The 18,324-nt window shown below is 39.6% G+C and overlaps 1 protein-coding gene across 5 annotated transcripts in view; it reads left to right on the forward strand.

The window, feature by feature from the left end:
- The window catches only part of LOC121178663 (E3 SUMO-protein ligase PIAS1-like), a 51,384-nt gene that overhangs the window by 21,477 nt on the left and 11,583 nt on the right, over positions 1-18,324 (forward strand). For 4 of the 5 annotated variants that reach the window (XM_041032956.1, XM_041032931.1, XM_041032947.1 and 1 more), the window contains 4 exons: positions 3,311-3,806; positions 16,640-16,724; positions 16,831-16,969; positions 17,098-17,232. In XM_041032956.1, coding sequence (XP_040888890.1) covers positions 3,311-3,806; positions 16,640-16,724; positions 16,831-16,969; positions 17,098-17,232 — 855 coding nt within the window. Of the gene's footprint in view, positions 1-936; positions 1,129-3,310; positions 3,807-16,639; positions 16,725-16,830; positions 16,970-17,097; positions 17,233-18,324 lie in introns of those variants that run through there. The other variant, XM_041032941.1, reaches the window with a different exon arrangement.

Below are 18,324 nucleotides of genomic sequence, written 5' to 3' on the forward strand. Positions count from 1 at the left end.
AAAAGACTGATTCCAGCTTCTTTCTTTCCTCTGTGAGTATAAACTGAGCACAGGTTTTAAATAGAGCTGCAACAGTTAGTTGTTCAACTAACTAGTCAACAGACAGAAAATTAACTGGCAATTATTGTTTTAACATAATAACCATTAAATCATTTTTTAAATTAAAAATGTTCATGTTTGCTGGTTCCAGCTTCTGAAGTGTGAAGATTTCATTCGCATTTTCATTTTCATGCTTTTCAGTGTCATTCGTGACAGTGAACTGAATATCTTCGTTGGATGGACAAAATAAGACATTTGAAGATGTCACCTTGATGTCTGGGATATTTGAATTGACATATTTTAGTAGACATTTTATTTTTTTGACATTGTATTGACACCACGGATAATAGATTAATAAAGAAAAATATCTGCATGTTTTAAACAGCACTGAAAATAATCGTTAGTTGCAGCTCTACTTTTAAGGCATTTAAGCTTGTGATGACCTGTTTGTCATCCTATCAGACCTGTTGTTTATTTGTTTTTCCTGCCCTACAAAAACTAGGAGTCTCTTATTTCACTATTTGATATATGTGAAAGAATTAATATATACTTCTCCTATTCTGTAATTATGTCGCAAAATACTTAAATAAAAAACATCTCATCTAAATAAACGTATGACAGAAGAGAACCACGGTTTGTTTCACGCAGCGTTTTACCATAAAAGATTTTGGATGGCTTTAGATGGTTCAGCTGCTGTGCTGTTACTTGAGGCACATATTGGTTTGCTGCACTTGCAGGCACTGAAAGCTAGAAGTGCAAAAGTGGAACAGGTTTTACAGTAAACTGCGACACATGGGGGTTTCACTTCCTTTCCAAACTACTGGTAATGCGTCATTTGTAATGATATAACACCTTGCCGTATTTGGACCAGAGTGAAAGCTTCCTCTCACACCTGGGCCACACGCGCAAAAAAATGGAAGAGGTTTTGGCATTGTTACGGCTATTTTTAACATTTAGATGATTCCCATAGCAAAGTAGGGCGGCAGTAGAAGAAGCTTCAGTCCTGTCCTCTTGACTTGGCAGCATTCCTGCAACAAAAAGATCATGAAAGAGTGCTTTGAGGAAGTAAATCAAAAGCTAGTGAGTGAGGTAAGGGCTATTTCATTCCACAATGAAGTATGCTGATTTTGATATGTACATTTTCAGATCATTATGCATTAACTTTGTTGTTTGCATTATACATGTTAGTGTTATCATTTCTCAAGTTTACAAAGCTGCTGGTATGGTTAGGTCACAAAAAAAAAAAGTGCTTGCCACAGTCATTTTAAATGTCAATTGAATGCAGAACCCCAGAGTAACCCATGAAGAATGTGCCTCATTATAAGATACAAAATCAAGGCGTAAATGTTTAATCCTTTACATGGACGCTACACCAAAAATATTCTGTACATAACAGTAATAACTAGCATGTGTGTGTATAATTGATTATCGTAACGGGAACGGACGCACTCGGCACTAACAGCCCCGTGTGCTTTGTCATTTTAGGGGCGTGTGTTTGTGTGTGCCTGTGATTTTGTTTATCCCTGCTCTATAATTAAAGGAGATGAAGACAGGAGGTTTGTCCAAGTCTACCCAGTAGATGTGTGTGTGTGTGTGTGTGTTCGCTTCAAGAAAGAAAGACCTGGTTCCAGCGTGCATATACAGTATGTGTCCATGTTTATGGCTTGTGTAATGAAGTTAAGATTGGCTTTCTTGAAGGTCTATTTCATATCTTATTATTTGTCATGTTCTGTCCACATGGTTAATAGATGCAAGCAAATGAGCTGAGGCTGCATTTCAGCTCTGTTTTTTACCGACCTTCACCTTTAGATAAAAGAGCTTGTGTGTTACTGTTTTGTTCAGTTCTGTTTTTATTTGCTCAGATCTTTGTTTAATTCAAAGAACAATGGAGTAAATTTAATATCAACGTATTGGTTTATTTTTTTCATATGTTGCTATGAAGCGTCAAATACTCTAAGACTAAAATGAGTGTAGCTGAAAGTTGATTGTTAGTGATTAAAAAAAACCTCTGATTTGATTGTGAGAAATTATCGCCTCACCTATTTTAATTCAAGTAAGCTGTGCTTTCTTTGGCTTTATTGTGAATGACGAATGAATTTTGGTGAAATTTGGAAAAGAAACTCATGGGCACTCTTCAGTATGAACAAACTATAATGTGTATGTTAGTTATTGTATATGCAGTAACTATACATGCAGTTGTGTTTCTCTGTCTGCCTGAATCTAAATTAGCCTCTCCAAGTGAGATATAGTCATTTATTTTTCTTTGTTAAGTTTTACATATGTCTGAACAGTAGTTCTGGTTAGATGAAGAGCTGCTAGCGCTCGCTGTAGTCTTGGCCAGCCTCAAACTGAACCTAAAGTCGGTGCTTTTTCCCATGCTCTTGCTGCAGCTTCTCCATCCCTCTGCCTCCTGGGAGGTACCGCCTCAGCCTCATGTTGAGCCTTGTGTTGAGCTGGGGAAAATCCTTTGTTGGTTAAAGTTTTTTTCCTCATTCCAGCACAGATGAAAACTTACTACATTAAGTGCACTGCTTCCCAGTATCAGTGGCATCTGTACTGTTAGGACAGGTCGAGCTGACAGCCGATCCAGCCGACAGGTTCCCATGCACGTGTTACTTAAGCTTTATTGTATGCACTGTAGTGCGATGAAATGGTTTTCTGCCAGGAGGAAAACTACTCTGTGTGTAACATTTTTTTTAAACATCTGTGAGGCAAACTGCCAGCTGTGCTGAGCTAAGGTATCTTAATGTACGGAGAGACTTGGCTCTGCCTTTGGCTTAGTTGAGAGGAAACACACCAGCATCGAGCCTAATAAAGACACTGAATACTGATCCATTTATTTCCTACCTGGTCAGGTTGACAGTAGCAGAAGCACTAGCAGAGCATCCAAATGTCTTCTTCCTCAGGAACCTACCCCAGTTGTCCCTGGAGAATCTGCAAGTGTTCGAAGGCGAACTGAGTGTAAGGCTAAGCAGTAGACGCTTTCTGGCCTTGCACAAATCTTTGTCCGTGTGTTGCATTGAGGACATAATTTCCATCCTCTTCATTGGCTGGATGGCTGTTTTCTGATGTAGACACTGTCCCATGAACTAGGAAGTAATTTCCTGAGCTTTATTTTCTTTCTTTTTTAACATGTGGTATCCTGTTTTAAAGTACAATAGTGATTTCGGTATTTATGCCATTTTGTATCAGTCATTAAAAGATTGGTGTAGATGTTGCATCTCAAGAGTTGATTTCTAAATCCTCTTCCTCATCCCTTCTCCCATCACAGCAAATGGTGATGAGCCTGCGGGTGTCGGAGCTGCAGGTGCTGCTGGGCTACGCTGGGCGGAACAAGCACGGACGCAAACACGAGCTCCTGACCAAGGCACTGCATCTGCTGAAGGCCGGCTGCAGCCCCGCTGTGCACATGAAGATCAAAGAGCTCTACCGACGACGCTTTCCTGCCAAAATGGTATCCCACTCAGAGCTGGCACTGCCTGGACCGCACCATCCAGCCACAGCTGGAGTCGTTGGAGGAGGGGGCGCCGCACTGCCCGCTGGCTTGACACAGCTGGCGTACGAGGGTCATGCCGGTCACGGTGGAGCCCCATCGCCTGCTGCCTTACTGCCCCTCTCACTGCTCGGCCCAGGGAAACATGAGCTGACCGGGCTGGCACACCACCTGCCCACCTCAGCCACGCTGCATCCGGTCCATCCAGATGTCAAGCTCCAGAGGCTCCCCTTCTACGACATGCTGGACGAACTCATCAAGCCCACCAGTCTAGGTGAGGAAATATGTGTGTGTTGTTTTTTGAATGAGGGGTGGTGCTGGGTTTAAGGGCAGCGATGGTGGATGGATACGTTCACTCTATATACATTGTTTTTGGATATGTATATCACTAAACTTATCAACTAGCTTTGAATGAGGACCTTCAGTATTTGGATCAAGTAGCCTGTTAAAAATAAGGTTAGCTGATTTTGTCAGATACAATTTTTTTATCAAGGTTTTGTGAAATGTTGGTATCAGACTAGCCTTATGATTGAAATACATAACATATAATTACAGCATCCATTCAGTTCTCACCGGGGAACCTAATTACATGTCATCTCTCTCGCTCTCTTTCTCTCTCCATATTCTTTCTGTATCTTTATTATCAAACTATCCAATGAATGAGAAACAAATGCCAAAAAAATAATCAGGTTATATAAAAAGGTTATATCAGTATATAAATCCCATGCTAATCGAGACAGCAGTCACAGAAAACAGTGACGTTTGTGTTTCCTCTGCCGTTTCCTGGTGCTGTGCTGCCTGCTAATGCACTGACAGGGCACAGAGAAGTTTCTGCAGAAATATCATTTGCACATTCCTCTGGAGAGTTCAGAGTCGACAGAGGACACAGTTGCTTCCCAAGAGGCGTAAGTGAAAATATTAATTGGGTGCCTTATCCATCATTTATCCAAAAAAGTAACAGCTGAAGAATTTGTCTTCTCAGATTCTCTTATACTACTTCAAAGACTTGCAGCAGTGGTTGTTCTTGCTCAGGTGTTATCTCCTTTAATGATCAAGGAGGCCTGCAGTTAGTCACAAGCTTGAGACCAATATATAAAAATGAATTATAGATATACAGTCATTGTCACTGGATAGGGTTTCAGTATGCATACAGTTGAATAATGGTGCTTATTTGGATATTAATGTCGTTAAGTGTGGACTGCTGTGCTGGAATTTGTTCTGCGTGGGCTGAGAAATGCTGCCACATGATAAATTGTCATTATTTTTTCATTGTATGTATATATTTCTAGCTGTGAGACCAATTTTACATTAGTGGGGAGCCACTGATAAACGAATGAATCACTGCATGCAGACCATCAACATATGTTGACAGGATTGTATTTATCTTTACAAAGTCTTGCGTCTCCTTGGATACTACAAGTGAGCAATGAGAGTCCAGGGCTTTATGAAATTTGAAGGAAAGTCGAACGAAAGAAGAACATTAGTTGAGCCTCACTCTGCAGCAATGCTAAGAAAGCATTGTACATTTGCAGTACATAGCTTTAGTGAATCCAAAATAAGAGAAGATCCTTAATATCTGTGTTTCAAATTAAATCTTTAATCTTTTGTCTCATTTCACAAAGCACCTGATTCTGTAAACAATGTTTATGCTTACATTTTTATACTAAAGATAAATTTTTTCTAAACAAAAAATTGAATTCAGTTAAACAAGTTACGTGATCATATAACAAGGGTGAGAAAACTTAAAGCACCAGAAAACTTGGTTTCAAATTGTACGTTTTCTCCACACCATTAAATCTTCATGGTTGCCGAAATCAAAGTTAAAGTTTGGAAAGAAAAAAAAAAACTCTCCCTGGAATTATTTATTAAGACTTGAACATTCAAAACTCTGCTAGTCTGCTTCGTCAGGATTATGCGGGTGTGGTTTGATCAGATTTCATTGTCAGTGGCACCTTAAATAAACAAACCAACTGTCATCAGTTTGATTGAAATACTACAAAATCCCAGTTGCTGCACAGATGTATTTCCCATCACCCCCATCCTCTGTCCACCTCTGTCCAGCTGTGCCCCCACCCCCCTTTTAAATCAGTGAGAGGGACACAGACAAAAACGCAAATCTTTCATGTAAAACAGCTAAAACAGTTCCAGCTAGTGGTTCAGTTAGACCCCATCACTGAGAGTAAGAAGCTGATTGAGAATATAATCCAAATATCCAATATCTTGTCTAATTTCATGAAGGCCCAGCGTTAAAGCATCATGTCTCATATCCACTCTGCCCTTTAATTTACTACTGAAGAGACTTTTAATCTTGGCTTTATCTTGGTCAGATTTTTCATTATATTAGCTGTGCATCCAGCACCCAGCCTGCATTTAGCATAATAACGCTCTTTGGGCTCTGGGATATATTGCAAATATATGGAAATGTCTAGATTTTCCTACATTAGCATTTTAATGGAGTGAGAGACCATCTCGTGATTAATTTGCCCGCAGATGCATGTACAAACACAGCGCCTGCAGCTCTGTCATCACACCATCTTTCTCCTCTTCCCTCTCCCTTTCTCACTCTTTCCATTTCCTGCACATTTCCCTTCCTTCTCTGCCTCCACTCTCTCTCCCTCTGTCTTCAGTGCTCGCTCTGTCTCCGTGGCCATCCTCGCTTAAAATTTGCATGCGAAGTGATGAAATCACACAGGCATACACCTGTGCCCGCAGAACACACCCTCCCCTCATTTGAATCACATCATTCTCACACAGACTGATACACACACAGCCGCGCGTACAGCACTTTCAAAACACAAGCGCACTTTCCAATAAATAATGCATGTTGATCGTATTGTTCTCAGAGAAGCAGAGAGAGTTGAAGGATGAGTGAGAGGAGGTAAAACCCAGAGGAAGGCGATGCACATCATTAAACGAAGCTGAATTTTCTTCTAAAAATTAAACTAAGCTGCAGCTTGGAGGTCTTGACCCTCTTTATCCTAATAGTAATGGAGGGCAGTAATGAAAACCTCTTGATTAATTGTGATTCCCCACTCTAGGGCAGACTGGAAGATGTTTTTTTGCTGTTGCTTTAAGGCAGCCATAGTCTCCTCACTCCCTGACCACACTCTTTGACAGACTCTGTCTCTTCACTGCTTGTTTACTTCTCTCTGATCTCCTGATTACTGTTCAATCCCTCTCTCTCCCACTCTCTCTTTATCTCTCTCTCTCTCTCTCTCCCCCATTGTTGTTGCTTCTCCTGTTGCCTCGCCTCGCTTTTATTTCTCCCTTGCTCTCTCCCTTCCCCCACTCACTCCTGGTTTGCTAGATTTTTTTTTAAGGCTAGAGAAAGCTGATTTGTTGGCCATGTATGTGCTTAACCAGGATTTTAACTGAGCACATGCACATGACAGACTTAAGACATGTTAAGTGCAGTGAAAGGAAAGATTATGACTTGTTCAGTGCATCATTGCATCTAAAATTTGAATAAATAAGCCTGTTTTCACAGCTGAATGAGTTAGGTTTACGTAATATGTAAACTTCAGACCCGTGTGAAATTGAAAGTTGAAATTCGTTTTGGTCTGTTTGTAATTACACAAACAATTTGGCATAAAAATAGAAAAAAAAGACAAAAAGTGGAAATAGCCGCTAACAAAACAATACAGCAGAAAACAATTCAGCTTAGGACAAGGGTTGGTTAATGCCTCTTTTCATAAAGAGGGGCAGGATGTAATTATTGTTTAAATTTGGGGCGAACGCAACATAACTTTCATAGCGTTGAATTTGTTCTTAGGCATTGAGTGACAGAAATAGCTGTGTAAAGAATGAACAAACAAAACAAACTGTATGACATTTAATAGTAGCATCAGATGAAATGTTGTGTTATCTCTGCCATACCAGTGTTCCACAATTTCAGTTCCTCTCTACAACTGTTCTGTAAGTTCACTACTTCAACAGAAATATGATGATTTGTTTTTTTTTCCTTTTAAACATTTCTGACCTCTAGTTTCTTCACCATGCATATTCCTCACTTTGAACAACATTTGGATGCTTTCATTCAAAGAGCTTTGGGTGCCTTTGATTGCCGTCTGGTTGCAGATACAGGACTTTAAAATGGAGAAGGGCTCGTTTTGGCAGAAGTTTTGTCCCTTCTGCCATAGTAGCTCTAAACAAACTGCATCGTTGACACTGCTGTACAGATCCAGACTCATCTGTGTGTATATATATATATATATATATACTTATACGGGTTGGGATGTGAATCCCGCATGTCTGTGTTTTTGTTTGGATATGTGTATGTTTCAGTGTGGAATGTGTACAGACTGGGAAAACAAATCTCCCCTTGGGACAGCAAAGGCTTATCTATCATATCTATCTATTGCAAGCAGTAAAATATTTTTGACTTTACACACAATCTGTACTGTTTTAGGACTTACCGGCTCTTTGAACCTTTACCTGAATAAGCAGTGGGTTTGTTTGGTCTTGTAGTTTTTCTCTTGGCTCTCTTTTGATTTATAAAAACTGGACTTGTATTTGTTTTATATGCATTTCCAGACACTTCACACCGTAAGTGATATATGAAAGTTTGCTTAGACATTGTCTCTAGCTGAGACATTATTCCAAATCCTGAGAACTCTTAAAGCTGTAGAAGCTTATATCACCAATAATTTTGATGATTCCTCAGAGTAAGCTGGTCTCCAACCTGGCTGGCCCACAGTTAGTCCTGCCACTGTAAACTGGTCAACATTCTCGCCACTCTTTTATTACCACGGCAACCTCACTGGTTGAACTCCAGTCTCATCTCCATCATTATCCCTCCTCTGTAGAGAACTATGCCTCTCTGCTCATTATGGATATCATTGTGGTGCACATGCATTATACATGATTTAATCACCATATCTCCGGGAAAAAGATGCAAACCCATTTTGTGTTTGATGAGCATTTCATGCATAATGGCTTGTTACATGGGAAAATTGCTATGCTATCCATACAGTGGAGGAAAATACTGTGGTAAAAAAAGTCTAATAAATGCCTGTAAAGTGATTCATACAGCGCTTCCTTTGAAGATGAGTCACTCCATGATTTCATTTTTGTAGACTGAATCTTACAAACCTGGAAAACTAGACATCAGGGTTTCATTGTTACGATTTTTTTTTCCCACCTGTTTAGACAGAAGATCAGAGACATATTTGGATTCAGCATTCTTTCAAAACCAGAGAAAATAAATATATAAATATAAAAAAAAAAACCCACCTTCATCTTCAACAATACTTTTTATTTTGGTGCCAGGGCATCAATAATGTCAGCATGGTGCCACCTGCCTGCCGCTGTAGTTACACTGTGAACATAATAACTGATTAACTAACGATACCTGATGCAAATAGTACACTTATAAAACAGATTTCCTCTCCAACTGAATCTAAAGCCCAATGATTTGCAGTTTCCTACCAAATATGATGAAGAAACTTTATGTAATTCCACAATTCTTGGAAATAAAGTTCACACTAAAAAATATTAATTACGTAATGAGATTATTTTGCATAACTAGTTATGTTTCATAAACCATATTGATTATAGTTGAATATTAGGAAGCTCAAGTGCCTCTCAAGCTGCCACAAAATGATTGAATGAATTGATTTGAATACATTTGATATTCAGTGTTTTTAGCAACTCTTAAATCCTAAAAACTGAATCCATCCTTGCTGCTCGTACGATATTTAGAAGTGGCCCTTCGTAATCTACAAATGTAACCAGCAATAACGTCACAAGAAGCCACAGAGAAGTTTATTTGCCCCGTTTTTTACAGGCATTTGTTTTATATTTTGTGGCACGTTGCAGTCATTCACTCACTCGTGGTGCAATTTCAATAAATGCTGGATCTCACAAAAAGTTATTTCCATTAGAGTTTGGCAAATGTCTGCTTGTCCTTCTCATGTGTAGGGTGGCACTCTATTGCATGAGAGTCTGCTCCAGCCAGCAAACCGTGTAGGGTAGGACCATAAAGGCTCATGTCATGACTGTGGACTTTATGTGCCTCAACTTTTTCTAGTTGTTTAGTCCCTATTCTTTGATGTTTGTTAATGTCAGACATTGAATAGAAATAAGTCCAGGACTTGACAGTTCCCCGTCATAGTCTGACTTATATTATTAGACACACTCATTAAAGACACTCCTTTCTTTCCAATTAATTTTATTTGATCATATTTAATTTTCTGTTTCCTGATCTGCTCTGCTTTACTGTGTTCATTTTCATGGTAGCAATGCTTGGCACTGAAACTGGTTCAAAAGCCATAACTCTTTCACTTCCCATACAGGATTTTATCATGAAACATTGGTAGGAAGTGCTGAGATTAAAGACCAGCAGCCTAATACCAAGAAGGACAGGTGAGAAAACATCCAACTTATCCGGTGAGATTTTACCGCTAAGCTCAACAAAAAGATCTAATCAGCCGTGTCATCCCTCTGCCATCCAAGAATAACAAGGCTACAAAAAACGACAGGCTGATCAATGATCAATACAGGCTTTTGTTTTGATTATTTGATTTATTGTTGGTCACAGAGCAGAAAACTAACCCTAGCCGGATGCCAGTGTGTTTTTCAGCGTGACCATGTCATCCATAAGCCCTGGGTCCAAGTCCTCATCATGGCAGTTAAGCACCCTGCCAGAGTGTCCTTGAGCAACCGCGCTTAATCTGTGCAAATCAGTTGTTGTGTACATTGTGTTTTGCCCTTGTTCTCAGTGAATCAGTAGGAGATGATATATCACCGTCATTATCAGCTAAATACGTCAGGTTATGGTAGCGTTGTTTCTAAACATCTGCCTTACAGAAACCAATAAGGCAGCTCTTCACTCAACATCAGAAGACAACCTGACATTTACTCACCACATTCTCTGACCCCTGCGCGATCCCAAGCAAAATCTTTTTCTCGCTGTAAACAACTCAGCCTTCTCACAACAAATGAGCATCAACAAAGGAGCCCTGGCTGCTCTGAAGTATAAACACACCGCACAAAATGGCTTCCATCTCTCAGAGCCTATTAAACCGGTATTATTTTCTTCGAGGCCTGAGCTGATGCATCATCGTCATCATCATCCCCACCAGCTGCCTGATTAGACAGAACCTAACCCTGATTGTAACTCCCAGCATTTTGTCGCTCTTTTAGCAGATCTCAAACATAAGCAACGCTGTTCTTTCCACCGTTGTGTCAGACGCTCAGTGTTGCTCTTAGTGTGCTTCGTGATGTTTTCACTTAGGCGTGGCAGATATCGCATGAAGCCAGCCAACATTGATTTGGATAACAGGACCTTTTATTTAGGAAATTAGAAGAAATTTTAATCCCAGCCTGAGCACTCCTGTAAGCACACTTGAATGTCTTAATGAGCCCTGTCAATATATAACTGTGTAACACCCTTCAGCAGATAATAAAGGACAATCACTGCAGTTAGGGGAAGAGGAAGTAACAGTTCTGGAAAGTTTTCAGTTGTCAGTGTGGGTATAACATCGAGATCTGACCTTTTGTTGTGGATCCTTCTAGCTCTGTAGTTTTGAATCTGAGTGACGCTGAAAGGATTTGTGTCTTTGTTCGGCCTGTGAATGTTGCTGTATGTTGTGTTTGTGCGTGCATGTGTGGCTGTCTTTGTGTGTGTGTGTGTGTGTGTGTGTGTGTGTGTGTGTGTGTGTGTGTGTGTGTGTGTGTGTGTGTGTGTGTGTGTGTGTGTGTGTGTGTGTGTGTGTGTGTGTGTGTGCGTGTGTGTGTGAGTGTGTGTGTGAGAGAGGCCTGCGGTGTACCAAACAGAGAAAAAGTAGCAACACCACTAACAAGTTAATAAACTCCAGCTGGGCTTTGTTGTGCTGAAGACAGGCTATAGAGCTGAGCACATTCTCTGCAGCTTAGCTCACACGTCTTCTCTTCAAACCAGGACTAAACCCAGAACCAAGGGTTTTCTGGGGTTTTATGTACCATAGGGTCAGAATCAGCATGGTAAGAATATTCGCACTTTCCATACTACATAGTAGGCATTGGTAGCCACAAGTGACCTTGCTGGCAGTTTCCCCCCATATGTCCACTGAGAACACTGCAGGCTGTAGCTGCAGGAGAAAATGTAGAAAAATTTCACTGTAATGTAACGAGTGCCTTGAGACCAGATGTGACCAAACTGGCTCTTAAAGCAAGTTATGTGCAAACATAAATGTGCAGGGTGCAAAGACTTGTTTTATCCCTCAGATTAGAGTTAATGTCAGACCAAATTACACTAAATCAAAATGCTGTGTTTGAACTTGAAGTGGATTTTTTTTCCAGGTTTTTTTTTTTTTTTTTTAATTATGCTAAATGTTTACAGGTGCCTTTGTCTACTGCACACTCAGTTTCTAAACAGTTTCCAGTTTAGAGGTTACACCTAGCTGACTCTGATACAGTCTAATACAGCAGCAATGTAATAAATCTTACCTTAATCAATGTTGTAATGTTCAGTATTTATGAAGGTGCAAATCCAACTTTATGATAATTTTAAATTCTAGAATTTTAGCACTACTCATTGCAACTAAATACAGTTCAACTGCACTACGAACTAGGGCTGCACCTAGAGATTATTTTCATTATCGATTAACCTGATGATTAATTGATTCTTTAACTAGTTGGGATGGACAAAACATTAGAATTACCTCTCTGTATAGTTTTCTATATGATACCTAAAAAAATAGCAGCTGACTGTACGTTCAAGGTCGTCCTTCATTTATTTCCCCTTCGCTGTAAACATCAACCCATTAGAGGTAACTTTCCCATCTGTCAACCTTCCCACCATCTGTCCCACTAACACATACATTTTGCATTATAAAGCAATGGAAATGCAGCATAGTGGCTGGTACAGCAGGGGTCTGAAATGCTCAAACCATGTCTCATGAAGGACAGAGTGTGTGCAGGTTTTCATGTCATACTGTCACTCCACCGTGGTTCTTCCTCTGTGTCACTCTTATGTTCGTGACAGTGAAAGTGTGGTTTCAAAACAGTCGGATTCGTTTTAAAAATTCACTTCAAGAACAGTCCATCACACACTGCAAAGAGGCGTGTCCTTATTTCCAAGTCCATTCTCTTCAAGACAACTTGGAAAGTACTTTTTCTTCCACAAACTCTGTAATATCCACTTTACAGCCTTAGAAATGTCACCTTAGCTGTCCTCCTCTCCTTAGATGGCTGCACCTTAAACCAGACAGCGAGGTCTCATCAGGTGTGATGTTTAGTCAGAGCAAACTCTTGGTACCCCCTGATGCATGGTTGGAGGTTTGCACTGCTAGAGGCTCTTATTTGTTTATTGTAATTAGGCTTGTGTCTGAAAATTAATGTCCCAGTGATTTATTAATGTTCATATTCTAATAAGTGCCACTAAGCAGAAATAAGATTACAGGCAGTGGCAGAAACGTGCTTAATAACAGTAATTACAGTTGTGCTCCCTGCGTCATTAATTTTGTGTCTTCTTTTAGTGAAGTTAAGTAGAGACTTCATTCATTGAAATTAATCTATGTGTTGTAGTCAATTTAATTATTTATAATGACTAAAAGTAAAAAGCAAAAATATTTAGATCCTTCCTAAGATATGTTATATTTCAAACCTTTTTTTGCTTACAAAAGTTTTAGCTTTTACGACTAAATATTAGTTACATATTTATTTTTTACCCATGCCCTCCATTTGCATGATGGGTATGGTTTTTACACTGATACTGTTTTTATTTCAGCAGTTATACTGTACCTACAGTATATTTTATGTTAGATTATTAGTGGATGAATTGTGAAGTGTGTGAGTAATTATACATTTATATAAAATATGGGACGGGGCACACATACCTACATACATATGTATATATATATATCACCACAGTGTTGCCTATATTTGCAAATGCATTTACAATATCACATTCCACAAAACGTGTAGGCCTGTCGCGGTCATTTATTTACCTCAGAAAATGATTACAGAACCACTGTATGTTCCAGCAATCACACCAACATTCACCCAGGAACACAAAGTACATGGTTCACAAAGCACTAGGCTCATAGTGTAGCACCAGCTTCAATCCTGAACTTCCACTCACTCATGGTACAGCTCCAATATATGCTGAACCTCACTAAAAAATGATTTCCATTAGAGTTTGGCACATGTCCATTTTTCCCTCCCAAACAGTTTTCATGTGTAGTGTGGAACTCATCACCACAAGAGTCTGTTCGAGCCTGTAAACTGTGCAGGGTAGTACCACAAAGTGTTATAGCTGTGGCCTTTATGTGCCTCAGCTTTTTCTAGACTGAGCCAGTTAGCTTAGTTTAGCATAAAGACTATAAAAGGGGAATCAGCTTCCCAAGAAATACTCTGGCACGTTACCCCCCTGTAAAATCTTTGCTTGCTTTTATACTTAGGTTTTTCTGTGGATTAAACAAATAAGATCTAATTTGTTAATGAATAAGCTTTAGAAAAGCTGGCAGACAAATTTTGTTACCTTTGGACGGAGTCATGCTAGCCATTAACCCTAACCCTAACCCTTGTTTCCAGCCTTTGTGCTGTCCATCTGCTGGCTGTAGCTTCATTTTTAACTGACAAATACAAGAGTGTTGTTGATCTTCTCATCTAACTCTGTGCAAGAAAAGAACATTTACCAAAATGTCAACCTGTTCCTTTAAATGTTGTTCTAACATAAGCAGCCATTCAAGAAGTTTACGTAAATAAAATACAGTATAAATTCAGCTGCATTATAATTTAAATCAGGCCCTGTTCGGTCCCGAATAGGTAAAGAGGGATATGAATCTGAGTGTTTTATGCCAGGTTTCAGAACTTGACAGCTTTTGATACAGCAGATAACATCTGGCAGTAGCAGAGAAGTATTATGGCCTCATATCGAGCCTTAGTTTTAGTATCACAACATGTCGGACAAATAAAACCATTATAAAGTAAATTTCAAAGTCAAACACTGTGTACGCATCTTAAATCACTAGAGTTAAAGAAACCACTATGGGAGTTTGATTGTGCATTGGGGTAAAAAGTAAGTTTGCGTGTGTGCACTCGCACATGCGTGTGCGTGTGTGTGTGCGAGAGTAAGATAGAGAGAGGAAGACATCCATCAAAGCTCATTTCAACCCTTCTCATATCTCTCCTAACCACACACATTGGAACACCAGAAACAAATCCACTGCCACAGAGAGAGAGTGAGTTATAGAGTGATGGAGAGATGGGGGGGGAGTGAGAGAGCAAGCGAGGACAGACAGAGTGAGAGAGTGAGAGAGCACTTTCTATTTATAGCCTCTGTGTGCCCGGAGAGGAGGAAGACTGTTGTTCGAAAGCACACTCGGTGCATATGATTTTGTTCTGCGGTACACAGCCTGCCGCTCAAAGGATGCAGGAACAGAAACATACAATAAATACATGCCATACAAATTATATACCATGTGGGTGGTAAGATGGGTCATTACTGGGGAAATTAATGGCTGTTTGAAAGGCTGATGAGAGGAGGAACATGATTGGTCCAGTAATCATCCACAGGAACTGTAGACTCCGTCCCCCTCAACGCCCTACATGGAGAGAAATTACCTCTGTGTACTTTATGTGTGTGCATGTGTGTTTACGTGCACGATCGTGCAGTCACAGCTGTCACTCACTCACAGTTCAACATTGCTTTAAGTAATTAAAGCGACAATCATGATTCACGATAGGTGATTTTTTTTTTTTTTTTTAACTCGTCTTCCCCACTCATTTACACAGCCTGAAGGGCCAAAAAATTTCCACTGAGATTCAGTGATTACATTTCACAAAATATCACGTACACACAAAGGGAATAAAACATCACAGTGTTTAACAGTGGTCACAGTCTGTAATGCTTACTCACCAGTGTAAGAAGCAATCTTGTGGTGAAGGCTGAGAGCTTTTGCTCAGTGGAGAAGATTTTAGCTTTTTTCACCATAGAAACAAAACCATTTCCTGCAGAGCAGGACGTTGGTCACATGAGCTGCCTCTCAGAGTTGGAATCAAAAACAATATTTTTTGGAACTGTTTGTCACATACATGGTTGTTCATGAAAGCTTGGTCTACAAACAGTTGCAAATTTAGCAAGAAACTGATGTGGAGTGAATGAATGCAGTCTTTGCAAGATTCGCAATTTAACGCATTATATGTGAAACGGATTAGATCAAACTGTCGACATGCTTTGATTTTTTTCAGCTGTTTGGCAAATTTGTGGCACTTCATCGACTTAAAAAAAGCCCACACAACATTTGAATGTTGTATTTTTTTTTTTTTTTTTTTCAGTTGTATTTTGGAACACCATTAAATGAAAGATTATCATGGTGCACAACTTTCATTACACTTACTTACTTACTCAACAGAACATGGTCCTCTTACTCCTACATAATGTACCTTGTTGTAAATGACCCCAAACCTAAGCTTTTTTTGTTTGTTTTAGTTTTTTTGTCAAATGCATAAACTGTTGTCCATTAAGAAATACTTCCAGTACATAACTCTTACTAAAATGATTATCTAAGTTAGGTTAAACTACCTTCATGTAGCTCTTGGAAAGAAAGTGAATAAATATATTTCCCAGAATGCTGAAGTATTCCTTTAACTACAAATGCAAAACTCGGATTTGAACCTTGTTTCATGTTCACCTCCTGCTCACATATACACACACGCTTTTCTTGCCTTTGCGAACCTACTGTCTCTTTAATGGAGGCTGGGTTAGTAGCACAAGTTATTTCCAGCACCTGTGGGTGAGCCCATAAATAGAGCACACACATACACACACACACACATTTTCTTCTTTGTCTTCACCTCTGTGTGAGGTGGTGTGGTTTTGACGTCCAGGTGTTATTTGGTTTTGAAAATTTTGTTCATACAAGGTGCAAGAGACACCCAATGATACACTGCTTTGCACATACTTCTTTTTTTCTCAGTGTCTTATGCTTATCCATGCATTAAAACCATGGTTTACTGTACTTCACTGTGTATCACAAAGCTTGGTCTTATTTGCAGAAGTTAGCGGTTTTGAATGTAAAAGTTTAAAATCAGAACATCATTCCTCTTTGTTTTTATTTGTAATTTTCCCTGTTATTAAAAATTTCTCTCTTTCTCTCTCTCTCGCTCTCTCCTTCTCTGTAGCTTCAGACAACAGCCAGCGGTTTCAGGAGACATGTTTCGCCTTTGCATTAACACCACAGCAAGTCCAGCAGATCAGCAGCTCAATGTAAGTCCACTCCATCAATACAGGAAGCTGAGGGGTTTATGAATAATTCATAAATGTACATGGCTTCTACAGATGTGTGGTGATAAACCTGTGTCTGTACCCAAAGGGACATCTCGGGGACCAAATGTGACTTCTCAGTTCAAGTTCAGTTGCGGTTTTGCCTGTCGGAGACGAGCTGTCCTCAGGAAGACCATTTTCCACCCAATCTGTGTGTGAAAGTCAACGGGAAGCCATGTAACCTGCCGGTGAGGAGCACTGAATTAACCACATAATGAACCGACAGAACATGCCGTCCTTTTGGTGCCGCTGGATGTGAAAACTTTAAACGCTGATGAGGATTGTATTGTTTCTGATATTTATTTCTGTTATCCAGGGTTATCTTCCTCCAACCAAAAACGGTGTAGAGCCCAAGCGGCCCAGCCGGCCCATCAATATTACCTCACTGGTCAGATTGTCCACCACAGTCCCCAATACCATTGTGGTCTCATGGACCGCTGAGATTGGAAGGGTGAGAACCAAAGTCTTTCGCAACTTCAACATAAATGACGACAGTTTTAATAGTTTGTAAATGTTTTTATATTTGCTGGTTATATCTCCTCCAATCAGAAGATTTACTCGCTTTTCACTCATTTAACTCATTTAATACTTTGTTTTGTTATTCTTTAATGTTGTCTTATGTTGCTTTGTTCACTCTAGAGACTTTAGTTGAGCTATGTGTTCTACAACCCACCCAAATATGCTAATTATACAATATATTAATATATCATTTCTTTCTGCACATACTGTACTTGTCTGTCTATGATGCATGGGTAATTTCAAAATGAATAAGTTGTTGACTCCATGAAGATCCTTGTTAATCCTGATTAAGATGGCAATTAATGCAACAAGCTCAGATCTGATTGATTCGCATCGGTGTATGAAGAATCGTCACGTTGTTCCTGAGTTGCCATATTCACGACACATGACAGATGCACAGATGCCACCACAACGTGTGACACAAGAGAAACAGTCTCTCAAAATGGATGTGGACTTAAAGCATTCGTCCATATATAAAGCTTTAAATTCAACATTGACCAGTTGTCTACAGTTCTTGTGTGATTGAACGCATTGAATGAATTTATACAGACAAAAACCTTAACTACACAAGCAGTAAATGGTGGAGAAAAAAAAGGATAGACCCGCATATTCAGGGGAAGCCCATCTATATGACCTTGTATGGTCAAAATGCACAATGACTGGGCACGGTTACTGATAAATTCAGCTTCTGATGAAACATTTTAAATCAAATAAATTGACAGCTTTGACCAAAAATAGTCCATTTTCTCATATGCTGACTCATATTGAGCTGGGAGGAGCTTAACCCACCATCTGCAGACAGACAGCACAGGGCAGTAAAGGAACCATCTCACAGCTAAAGTACACACTGGCCTCAAATGTCAGTTTACAGTGCATAAATTCTTTATTCGCTCTGTTCTTCCTTACACACAGCTGAACATACATTTGTCTCAGAGCAAGAGAATTAACTTTACATTAGAAAGACTGGTGAAGTTACATTGAGTAATACTGTTCAAGGACAGTCTCTGTAACCACTGACCCAGAG

Source organism: Toxotes jaculatrix, chromosome 1, assembly GCF_017976425.1.
Source record: "Toxotes jaculatrix isolate fToxJac2 chromosome 1, fToxJac2.pri, whole genome shotgun sequence".
NCBI lineage: Eukaryota > Metazoa > Chordata > Actinopteri > Toxotidae > Toxotes > Toxotes jaculatrix.